This window comes from Chaetodon trifascialis, chromosome 8 (assembly GCF_039877785.1).
Source record: "Chaetodon trifascialis isolate fChaTrf1 chromosome 8, fChaTrf1.hap1, whole genome shotgun sequence".
Taxonomy (NCBI): Eukaryota; Metazoa; Chordata; class Actinopteri; order Chaetodontiformes; family Chaetodontidae; genus Chaetodon; species Chaetodon trifascialis.
In genome coordinates, this window is record NC_092063.1 from 25190961 (window position 1) to 25203255 (window position 12295).

Consider the following 12295-nt stretch of genomic DNA (forward strand, 5'->3'; position numbering starts at 1 on the left):
AATGGTTATAAGCTAAAATGTTTTAGAAGCAATGATTATAGGATGCAGATGGACAGTGGATGTGCATGTTCTTCTACACGTATAGTTTGGGATACACGTGGACGGTCAAAGAAAGTCCTCATTGACGAGGGCAGATGATGAACTTTTCATCCTGCTGAAGTATATTTTCTGTTTAAGAGGTAGAAATATAGTAAGAAATTGTTGGACTATTGTCACCGTCCATTTGTAAAAGCGGGCCTGGCCAGTATTCCCTGAAAAAACATGATCCACAGATAAGCAATATTTTACACATTTTTAAGAGGTCACTATATTTTTTACATTTTAAAAGAATCTGTTAGTAATTACTTTATTAATGATAATTAAACAATCTATAGGATGATAAATCATATTTTGGCTGTCTTATATGATTATTTTTGCCTGTCTGTTACTTCGTTGCTCTATTTCTGTGTTTGTATTTTATCGGCCAATTAATTTTATTCAAAACAAATTAGGTGCTCAGCTGTGTTCTGTAAATAGAAAATTGGTTTAGGACATACTGACTGTGTGACACAGTGGAAAATTACAAATCATCTCAGTCAGTCATAAAGAAAATAATCCCCCCCCCCCCCCAAAAAAAAAAAAAAAATCATTTGCAGTGAATCATTCTGTGTGTATGTTATGTATATTATAAAAGGCAATTCACATATACAGACTGTTGCCTCTGACAGCAGAGAGCCAGTGTGAACAGAAGGGCCTGATCCTGACATGACGAGCCTGTCTGTGTGAACTATCCTAATGAATTAATGACAGAAATCAGGTGAATTCAAACTTCCGAAAGAATTTTGTGTCCCACCTGCACAGCTGACACTCGCTGTCCGCATCCTGCTGCGTCCTCGGAGCGACCCTCCTCTTCTTTATGAACCGTCTTTTAAGAGAAGCCGAGGACAGGGTCCCAGATGCGAAACACTCTTTTTTCATTAAGTCCAGCGATGACATGAGACTCGTGCTGAAGTTAGTTTTGACTATCTCAGACGGTGGCCTCAGGACAGAGAGGGGACCGCACTGAAGAGCTGTCCCGTTATTGGAAGTCAGTGGAAGTACCAAGTTAGGAGCAGCATCTTCACCACTTCCGGTTTCATGTTTAAAAAATAAAAGTTAATCGCTGAAATAATAATATATTTTTTAGGTTTTAAAGGGACAGAATACCCAGCAAACAGGTAATCTTGCGGGAAAGTTCCCGAAAGGTTCCCCTTTGATTATATTTTTGCAACTTTCAAATAGTAGTTGCAGAACCTTTAAAGATCACGCCATGAAGGTTCCCAGATGGCTAATCTTGAAAAACTTTATATTTTATATGTGTAAAGCTGAAATACAATACAATTTTCATTTCAGTTCTTGGTATAGGACATAAACTAGCTTATACAGTGTTATTTTTACAATATTATAGTCATATATGGTACTGTCACCCCAGATAAAGGCAGTTTGGCAATTTGATTTGTAATATCCTGAAATTTTTATTTTATTTCTTTATTATTTAAAATGTTAACATGAACAGGTAATTGAGTAATTGAGATTCAGTGTATGGCCAAGAACAGACTTTAATGTGATCTCAGATGTACCTGGAGGCCACTGGATCCACTAGTGCTCCTATTACCCATGATAGATAGATAGATAGATAGATAGATAGATAGATAGATAGATAGATAGATAGATAGATAGATAGATAGATAGATAGATAGATAGATAGATAGATAGATAGATAGATAGTGTTATACAACTACTTTAATTTTGATAGTTGTTACCGGAAGTCTTTGACGTGAATCTCTGTAGCTCTCTCACTCAGCGAGCACGCACACTGCAGGAGGATTGTAGTGTCTGCGGTTCGAATGATGAGAAAGGCGAAACATAGTGAGGATATGAGTCAGTTGCTAACTTTGCGTGCTCTCGTATAACGCCGTGTGACGGTCTGTGGTCTGTCTAGCTGCTGAAATAGGTCTTGTGTTACAAGTGGCGGACTGGCTCCTCGCCGTTGAGGCGGAGGGAGTAAATGAAAGCGTTGTTTGGAGCCGCTGAACAAAGAGCTTTTCTTCCCTCTACCATTGTCACTGAGCGGAGCGCCTGTTTTCTAACTAATTCAGAGGGGGTTTCGGACTGTTAAAGTAAGTTAAGACAACTACTCTGAGGTTTTTCTGAGCATAAAAATAGGCTTTAAATGTGGGGTTTAATGCTGTGTAGTTTTCATTCATTCACAGTCTGAACAACCAAATCTATGTAACCACTGGGCTAAATTATTAGATCAGGCTAACTTAGCCATAAGATTACGGAACATTGATATTGGCAGATAACTTAAGTATTGAAGGGTTTGATGTCCATAGCCTGCACTTTCATTTCATTTAGACGGAAACAAGGAAAGTGAAAAGCTTTCTTTTCGTTAATGAGTTTGGCTTATTAAAGCTTATAAAGTTCTAATTCTTAAAAGACAACTTCATTATAAGCTGTTTTGCCTTCAGTCATAACGTTACCACATGATGTGAAAAGCAGGAGTTTAATCATTCCTTTCTACTTCAATGATTAGAGCTCGATATTAAGCCGATGGGTTTCCACAACAGTATACACACAAGTCCTCGCGTGTGAAGAGACTGTCACGCCAGACTTCATGACGAAAGCTGGCAATTTAAGGTTGTTTGCTTGTCGCAACAAATGTAGAAGTCATAAAATACGACTTTAAACCCAGAATGGCTCACTGGGAGCCAGTCTTGACATCGGCAGAAACGAAAACTCCCTGCAGAGCCGAATCCTCTGTAGACAACTAAGTGTAAGAAAGATGTTGAAGAAATGAAGTTAACAAATCACAAAAGTAGACAATTAATGAAACTGAATTATGTCTTCTAAATTCAGAAGTGGTCCTTAAGGAGTCAAACTAACACCTGTCAAGCTAAATGATAGTAACACTGCCAACTTCTGGCCAAACATTTGGCAGCAAGGTGTCATGCACAAATGATTGGAGCCTTGCATGGTGTCCAGCGCCTGTTCAGTTTACCATGCTGCTCGTGTTGACAGGTGAGGGGCGGCCATTGCTCCAGTCATGACCTCGGGGAATGGGAACAACAGCAGCCAACACAGTGGAGAGAGCAAACCAGCCCAGGCCCTAGTCAGGTCCCACATCCTCACCCATCTGATAGAAGGCTTCGTTATCCAGGAGGGTGCTGAGCCTTTCCCCGTGAGTACTGGAGCTCTGCAAATGTCTGTCTGTGAGGTCACTAATACAGACACTGAATATGACCATTATATGGCAGGGATAGTAGGCATAGACCTGTCCATGATGGCAGGTAACTCAGAAATAACACTGGCCATACTGACCAGGAATAAAGCCTTCAAGTCATTAACATTTTGGGGGTTTCTTTCTAAATGATCCGGTCGGTGGACTGCTCATGTTTGTTGCCTTCTCCTTAGTGATATCACTGAACTCTCAGATTTAAGCTTGTGGCTTTGTTGAGTCCAGAATGATGGCCAAACCTTTGAAAATATGACCCTTGTTGTGATAAACCAGGAGTATGTTTTTTTAAAGAAGAAAAAGCATATATGATGATATATACCTGCAAAATACCATAGACATGTGTACCTTTTTAACTAAATACACCAGTGCCAACCACAGATGAGCGACAGGAACTAAACCAGGAACCTACAGTCCCTTTGCCCTCCTTTCCTGTTTGTATTTCCACTGAGAAACAAAGAACAATGGACAAATGATTCTTACAGTGACTCAAATGCCATGTTAATGGTGCATTTTCATACACTAGGAAACAACACAGCATCATCCAACCTCTTGTTGTTCAACTCTGATGTAATGAATGAATGCAGAGAAAAACACACCGAAAACTTCAGATCATCTGTCTCCAGACCAGTGATGATCTGTTTATGGTTATTTATTTCTATTGTAATATGGCAAAGTGTTGAAACAATCAGGAAAAATGTTGGTTTCTCTCATGTCAGTGTCTATCAGTCAGTTTTCAGTGCTGCAAACTCTGCCCTGACAGCTTCTGGGCCCAAAATTAAGGTCGCCAAGCTGGTCGGTCATCCAGGTCATGGTTATCCAGGGAAGGTTGAGTCAGCTGGACTTGGTTGTAGAAGTCATCAAAATGTTTTGTCTCTCGTCCACAGAGCTTCTTCAGTTTAGCGAGTTGATGGGGAGTCCCAAGCCATCAGTTTGTTTGATGGTTGTTAAGTTTCTGCGATACACAAGTCTGTGCACTCCTCACTGTCTTGCCCTACGTTTACATGTAGCAGGATATTTTGGAAAACGGATATTTTGCCCCTCCGTTTTCAAAAATAACATCGTGTACACAACATCGTTTTCAAAAATGTTGTCATTTACATGAACCCGGACAAATACGCCATTGAGTGCATCATAACTATGCCAAACCTATGGGCGCGAGTGTAAACATAGGTCGCTCACATGACGTTAAGTATTCAGTCGCATGTTGTGACGTTTCGGAACCTAAAATGCCGTTTAACCCTGTTTACATGCCGTGTATGTGTAAAACATATGCGTTTTCCCTCAGTGTAAACGGGGTCTTGGACTGCAGGCAGAGATTGCTTTTGTTGTGTCTGAGTGTGTGTCAGGTGGACCAGTCTCAGTGTTTTGCTGGGTTTGAGAAACACTGGGCTGCAGTGATACTCCAGACATGTATGGAGTATATTCTTCTTTGGTGGTATTAATGACTTTGATAACGACCTGTCAGAGGTACTCATGAAGGCAGCCATCTCTGATGGCTCTGTACTGCTGTACAGCCTGTACTCCATGGCCATCACTGTAATATTACAAAACCATTCACATGAATTTGTCTTTTTTGTCATGGTTTTGGGGAAGACAGGTAGTATAGTAATAAAAGAGTAAAAGGCAATACTGAGTAATTAAATATGGCACGTTATGATGAGGGGTCTGCCTGCTTTAGATGTTGGATGACGAACTGGTATCCTTGCAGGAAATTATCAATCACACAAGAGAGGTGGAGCAGCCATCTGGTTCTTCTAGCCCTTGTTGGCATGAGAGGGGCCAGTCCAAACACGTTGACCTGGCACCACCAGTTTCCCCCGGGATCAATAAAGTATATCTGATTCTGATTCCTGAAAAAGGTTCACGTTGTTGATTGCATCTTTGAAACTCAGCTACAGCCAGTGTGCCGTACAGCGGACACCAACAGCATAGCATTTGTCTTCATTCAAGCCAGGAGGCAACGCCGCTCCGTGCACCTGCCATCACTGCTGCGCCGTCTGTGCCCACAGAGACCGCCTTCTTTTCCCAGCTACCACAGACTGCCTCCATCATCCCTGTCACTGCTTTCATAATGTTCTCAACATTTGCTTCCTCCACTACTGTTATCCCAATAATTACAGTCTCCACTGTACCTGCCACACAGGCACAGGTACAGTTTTCATGCTTTAATCAAGTTTATTTTCATATAATGAGTTCCAACCACATACGAGCAGGTCCTTTTTGTCTACTACCTCTTTGAGCCAAATTCCCTTGAATTTTGAATTAGTTTTCCAACCCAGAACAGCGAAAGTGACCCAGATCACTAATGTTGCTGTGAAACGATCTGGTTAAGCTGTATGCTTTCAACATAAACCCTCTTGTGATGTAGATTGAATGAACAGCACTGTTCACGTTACCATGACAAATGGAAAATTACCCCAATTCTGAATCTCTCTGTTTGTGCAACAAATTATTGATTTGTGCAGTGCAAAAGTAAATCCGTGTAAAGTTCACAGTACCAGTGTTGTGCAAATAGAGCAGGTGAAAGAAGTAAAGTGTCAGTGTAACCTTCAAGTACTAACATTTAAATACAAGTGAGATTAAAAACAGCAAATATAGAAAACATGAAGAGAAAAACGTGACATAGAAAGTATTGCTCTAAAAATTCAAAATAGTGACTGTGACCTCTGTGTAAGTTTGCAACAGATCGAGTAAAATCTTTAAGGCAAATTAAAAAATATGTACCGGAAATTCACTTGTTACAGCAGCAGAGTGGAAAAGAAGAAGTAGAAAAAAGAACAAGCAGAACAAATAGACAATAAAAAATACTATATGTAGTATACATCTGCATGCATTGACCAGGATAAGTTGCACAGATGTAAAGATGTGCCATGATGTAGTTGCCTGTGCTCTGTGTGCAGTACTGGGATGATTAGAGGAAATGGGGAGCAGGTGAGTGAGTGGCAGGGAAGATCAGGCAACAGCAGGGCTGATGAGGGAAAGTGGGGACAGGTGAGGAGGTGGGGAAGAGAGGACAGGTGACTGAGGTTGTCTAATAGTCTGTTTGCTTTGGAAGGTTTCCAACTGAGTGAAATGACCCAGACGTGTCTGTGTGTCAGCCATGATAAGAGCTGTTCGACTTCTCTGAATGCTCAGGAAAAGTGCTTCAGTGTTTCTCTGTGTTGCCTTTAGCATAGGATACCCTGGACCATCCTTTATGAAAGGAAAGGAGCTGATGCCGTCCCATAATTCCTCGTTACATCATTTGGCCATTCATGAAAACAAATGGTCAACCTGTGACATAACCCATCCTCAGCCTGAATCAGTCAATCAAATGAACATTTCACGGTGTTTTCTATGTTTTAGTTCTTACACTATTACATGAAAAGGCTCATAGTGAGATCATAATCAGTATTAACACAGTCTGTCTTTCGAGAAAAGGGGACATTTTTTGACTGATGATGCATAATTATAGAGCCTACTGTACTGTAAGTGTAGTCAGTCTCTCTTAGCACTGTGGTTGTCTTCAGCCCTTAGGAGTTCTCCTACACATCTTTCCTCGATCTCATGACATTTCCGATTATTCGACCGCCGTCTTGGACTGCAGGGTCATTGCAGGTCATTGCAGGGCAGATGAGAGAGGGTGGAAATGTCTAAAGGCATCTGGATGATGGAAGGAGAATGACAATGCGATGATGGCAAGGAAATGCATGGGCAAAGAAAGAGGGGACTGAAGGGAGGGACAGACAGGAAGAAGGAGCAAAAGGACTGAGGTGGACACTGTGACACTGTGAACACGAGTTGCTAAAGCCTTGAGGTTTTGTGTTTGGTGTTTGGTTTTGTATTTAGGAACTAAATATAGAACCTGGTTCCTGTGGTCAAAAGGCAGGGTCCTAAGGTGGAAAGACATCATTGTACTAACAAAACAGAGTCTGCTCGACCATCTGTCCATTTTCTGTTCTTGATTATCAAATTCACAAGGAGCCAGATGATGCGTTGTCTTAGTGTTCTCTTATTTCTTGTAGCGGTGTCAGCAGTTTATGTTCTTCTTTCTGCAGGTGGAGCGTCCATCGTTCTCCATCGAGAGCCTAAGGAGACACACGGCAGACTCAAAGATGGACGGCCTCTCACCAAAGGGTAAAAACCTTAAAAGACCAGCAGCACAGCTTCAGTGTTTGTTTCTCAGAGTTTGGTGCAGCACACCCAAAGGGGGTCCCAGACACCCTTCTGGCCTTGAGTGTATGTAATGTCCATGAGGTCATGACAGAGTGACAGATTGCATACTGTGAGCAAGGTGTGCTGCTGCTCAGTCCTCACACAGATTTGTTGTCTATGGATGTTGGACGTGGCGCCCCTCCTGTGTCTCTGGTGTCTGTCTGTCCAGCTGAGTGTGTTGACTGTGTGTTTCCCTCAGAATTAAAGGCCCAGCAGGAGCCCATGCTGACCTGTGAGCTGTGTGGCAGAGTGGACTTTGCCTACATCTTCAAAAGGTCCAAGAGGTTCTGTTCTACAGTGTGTGCCAAACGGTAAGGCCAGACAGGGAAGACATGACTCTGTCTTCATCTTCTTTATTTCCACAATCCAACCTGTGGTGGAAATTAGAGATTGGCGTGCCATAACATTCAATTTCAGCTGCTAGGAGTTTCTAGCAAACTTTCATTTAAAACTTTAAAATGAATGAAAAAAATCACTGTGTTATTGTTTGTGACCTAAAAATCAGTTTCATTATGTAGGAATTGTTTTTCATAGTTTGAGCACAGCAGGCCAAGTGACACAGTACCATTGAACAATACAATACAATACAATACAATACAATACAATACAATACAATACAATACAATACTATACAATACAATACAATACAATACAATACAATACAATACAATACAAAGGGTATTTGCTTTTGGCCCCACCATTAAGTTTCAGTTTTGGCCCTTAAAGGGCAAAAAGTTAAAAAACATGACATCAGGTGTGAGACTTCCCAAACATACAGGAAATAAATAATAATAATAATGATAATAAGGACAGGTTTTATTTGCTGCCGTGGGTCGGCCAGAGAGAGATCTGTTGCAGTCTTCAGTTGTGGAGGTTAAAAAACATGCAAACGTTTAATCGATGTGTGAATTGGATTAAATGAGCAGACAGACAGTTATTGTGAAATGCTCAATATGTGGTCAAAAGTGAGGGAGGGATCAAAAACTATTCCCACATTCTCAATTTTATGGCTGTATTGTAATTGTATTGGGCAGCCATTAAAATTAATGGAAAAATCTATGGGAACTGATCCACGGCTGACTGGACCATAGATAATCTTTGGCGGAATAGATGTTCTCAAAAGAGCGACAATCACTAACAGAATTAACGTTAAGTGATGACAGCTGATATGATCATTTCCACCCGTCAGCCTCAGATAACGAGAAGCTGCTGCCTGAATGTTCAGTCTGTCGCTCTGTGTTGGTGAGAGAGGAGAGATGAGATTCATCAGCAATTCTTGAATATATTTTCTCGACCTCTGTGTCAAAGCTGGTGTGCCCAAATCATTTTTCATATTCACACACTTTAAGTTTAACGGACATGCATCAGGTTGTGCTCTATAAAACTAGCTTTAAGCTCACCATGTTCACTTTTGTTGTAGCTACAATGTGGGATGCACAAAGAGGATGGGTCTCTTCCCAAACCGCAAAACCACCCTGGAGAACATGAAGAAGCAAAGAGCGCTGAACGGAAACCACAAGAATTGCACGTTAGAGTCTAAAAAGAAGGTGAGGCTGCAGTCAGCTTTCGACTTTTAAGGTGTGTTACTTCGTGCCAGGATTCCTTAGCTGCCCTCTGTTTGGAACACAACAAACTGCACTCTCTGAAATCAGTCCGACGTGTCTTCTTCACTTCTTGACTTCGAGGTCTCATCTCTCTCTTGACTCGTCTTTGACTGAAGTTTTGTATCTTAACCCCTCTTGCAGGCTGCTCCCTCTGTGCAGAAGCCTGCTGCTGCTGCTCTGTCCACTGGTTCCTCAGTCCACCCTGCACAGGGAGAGTCCAGCCAATGTTCAGACTTGTCTGGCTACAAAGGGCCCCTGCCCCCCCTGTTGGCTGCCCAGCAGGGGCCTGCGGTGCGAGGCTCTGAGCTGCCCCTGCTGCCCTGCAGCTTCCTGCCCAGTGACCCTGGCCTGTGGAACATTGAGGACGTCTATGAATTCATCTCCTCTCTGCCAGGTGGGTGCTGCCTCAACTGGTCCAGTGACACTTCTATTCACCTTTACCTCTAAAGGTTGGTTTGAGTGGTCCCAATTCTACAATCCCTAATTCAATGCCGATCATTATTGAGCACGAGAAAATAGTTCATTCTTGTTTCTGATGGCTCTGCAAAGACTTTCTTATCCCTTCAAATACACACAAATCCAAATCCAATAAATTAAGACTTAAGTGTAAGGACAGTTATGGTGATAAGTGAATGCAGTTGGCCATTATGGCCGTTTTCCAGAGCTGTGGTGTAAGCTGACTGTTGGCGTGTGTGTGTGTGTGTGTGTGTGTGTGTGTGTGTGTGTGTGTGTGTGTGTGTGTGTGTGTGTGTGTGTGTGACTGCAGGTTGTCTGGAGATTGCTGAGGAGTTCCGTTCCCAGGAGATTGATGGCCAGGCCCTGCTGCTGCTGAAGGAGGACCACCTCATGGGAACCATGAACATCAAACTAGGCCCTGCGCTCAAGATCTTTGCTCAGATTAGCATGCTCAAAGACTCCTAGCCCATCTCATCCGTCACACACACACACACACACACACACACACACACACACACACACACACACACACACACACACACACACACACACACACACAGCTCTCAAAAAGCAGTTCTGCTGTGACTGGACAAACACAATGTGCTCAGGATCCCACATGTTGACTAGCTTTGAGCTGAGTTCAGGCACTGGGCCAGGAGTGTTTGATGGGTGTATTGTCATGGCCTGCTGAACACGAGGACGTCAGCTGGGACTGTTCGACTCACCTTTTACACTGATAACTTCACTCTGGCACTGCTTCAGGAAGACTTCCCCCCATAGTTTGACAAATGATGTGTTAGGTAGGCTGTGTTGGGATGGTGTTTAATTGAGAGCATATTGTTTTCATAATGTGTCACGCAGCTGTTTGTGGTAGGATTTCTCACGAGATGCCTGTGAAGATTTCACGTGCGCTTGCTCAGTTTCAGCCCAACATTTTGGAAAACATACTGGCTTGATTAAAAGATCAGTGTTATCTCTGTGCACTGTACAGAGCTACTCTTAGTCCTGATTCAGGACTTTAATGTTACTTATCCTTGTCCTGCACTGCTTTCTCTGTGAACTCTGCACAGTTCAGTCACTGAAAGACTCATAAAATTCATTACAGGGACAATGCGGAAAAACAGAACCCATGTGATGGTAGCAGTGTTTTAAGCTAATTAAAATTTTTAAATGACATCAGGCAGGCAACAATTAATAGTCTTACTGACCAAGAGAGGTCTCCTCCATTAAAGTCAAAGACAAGACAAACCATGTCAAATCAAAGATGCTAAATAGAGAAGGAGGAATGTGAAGAAGGGAAGCTCCTGGAGGAGACTGCTTAGCTCAGCAGCTTTACTGCAATATACAAAGCTCTGCAGGTAATGAGCAAAGAAATCCTGTGCCACCTGTGACTGTGCATGGTGTGTCCCTATAATGTGAATCATTACATTCAGGGTGAAGACTGTTACAGTAAGGTCCCCAAAAGTGATGGAAATATGACTGTGAGTGAGTGAATTTTCCGAGGTGCTCGGAGGCTGAAATGTCAGAGCTCCAGGAGATGGCGATGCAGGACCATGATGCATAGCATGACCATCCTGTATCACAGGTAGGATACAGTGAGTCCAGTGTTTAGAGCAGGACTGAAGGACTGGAAGGACTGCGAGCCAACTCCATCAGAAGTGGCAAATCCATCCAGTAACTCAGAAGACTTTTTGACTTGATCCAGACCAGTTTTATCTCTGTCTCCAGTCCCTGTGCTCAGCTTAAGATGTGCTGAGGTTGGGTCTACTGGACACACAGATGGAGCCCACGAACCTTGATTTATTTAAGAACCATTGGCCTGAAAACAGATTACTTTTATTAGGTTTCAGGCGTAGTATTGAGTACATACACTGACTCTGTAAACCTCATGTAGCAGAAAAAGTTGTTTCCAGGTCCAGGCTGATTTATACTTCTGTGTCACAGTGTCTCTGTACAGAGGCTGGACAGGACAACATGGACACATAAAATGTAACGTTACCCAGCGAAAAAGTCTTGATTCAACTCTTCAGTCGAGGTTTGATAGTTTGTGGGGATGTTGTGCTACATTTTCTAAGAAGGTGACTCAGTTCTGTCAGTTTCGCCCGCTCACCTGCTGAGGCATCCTGTTCAGACCTACTGTCACAGCTCTGTATCAGAAACGATGAGAATAAATGCAAACGTGAACTTCGTCATGTTCCACACTACCTGATCACTATGATATCACTGCTGCAACACTAAATGGCCGAGACTATGCACACAGGAAATGACTGCCACAAGTGCCTATGGTGACATGTTGAGGCAGAAGTATAATTCAGGCTTGGAAAATTGTGTGAAAATGTGTGAAAGCTATGAATATTTTGTATGTCATTTCATTCTACTTTACCAAAGTGTCTCTGCTGAACTGCTGTTTCCAGAAACATGTCAAAGCTGAGGTGCGTCCTCAGCAACAGTATGATGTTTGGGTTTTTTACTACCAATGCCACAAAATATTTGAAACGTTATGTTCCAAAGTGTTTTTTTTTTCTATTTTTCTTAAACTTATGTGTAATTCATTAGTGTCATAAAAACAAGGCGCCTGTTTTATGATACCTCATCTCATTTTTGAGTAGCTGTGTTCCAAAATCAGACTGCTGGCTGTAATTTACTGGTCAGCATTCAAACAGTTAATCATCCCTCTGTGAGCAAGGCTGTCATTTTCTTACAGTATATAATCTTGGAATAAAACTGGTTTGTTTTGTGGCAGTTGAAATGAAGTGCTGATTGGGTCATGGCTGTGACATCACAG

At 42.3% G+C, this 12295-nt stretch overlaps 1 protein-coding gene and 1 pseudogene across 1 annotated transcript; both read left to right on the forward strand.

Annotated features, from left to right (window-relative positions):
• The window catches only part of LOC139335587 (tubulin alpha-1C chain-like), a 328997-nt pseudogene that overhangs the window by 253697 nt on the left and 63005 nt on the right, over positions 1–12295 (forward strand).
• Positions 2001–9975, forward strand: LOC139335099 (polyhomeotic-like protein 2). Its single transcript, XM_070968540.1, has 7 exons — positions 2001–2138; positions 3040–3199; positions 7294–7372; positions 7650–7761; positions 8871–8997; positions 9196–9448; positions 9821–9975. The coding sequence occupies exons 2-7, from the start codon at positions 3065–3067 to the stop codon at positions 9973–9975; spliced, it is 861 nt and encodes a 286-aa protein (XP_070824641.1). The 5' UTR covers positions 2001–2138; positions 3040–3064.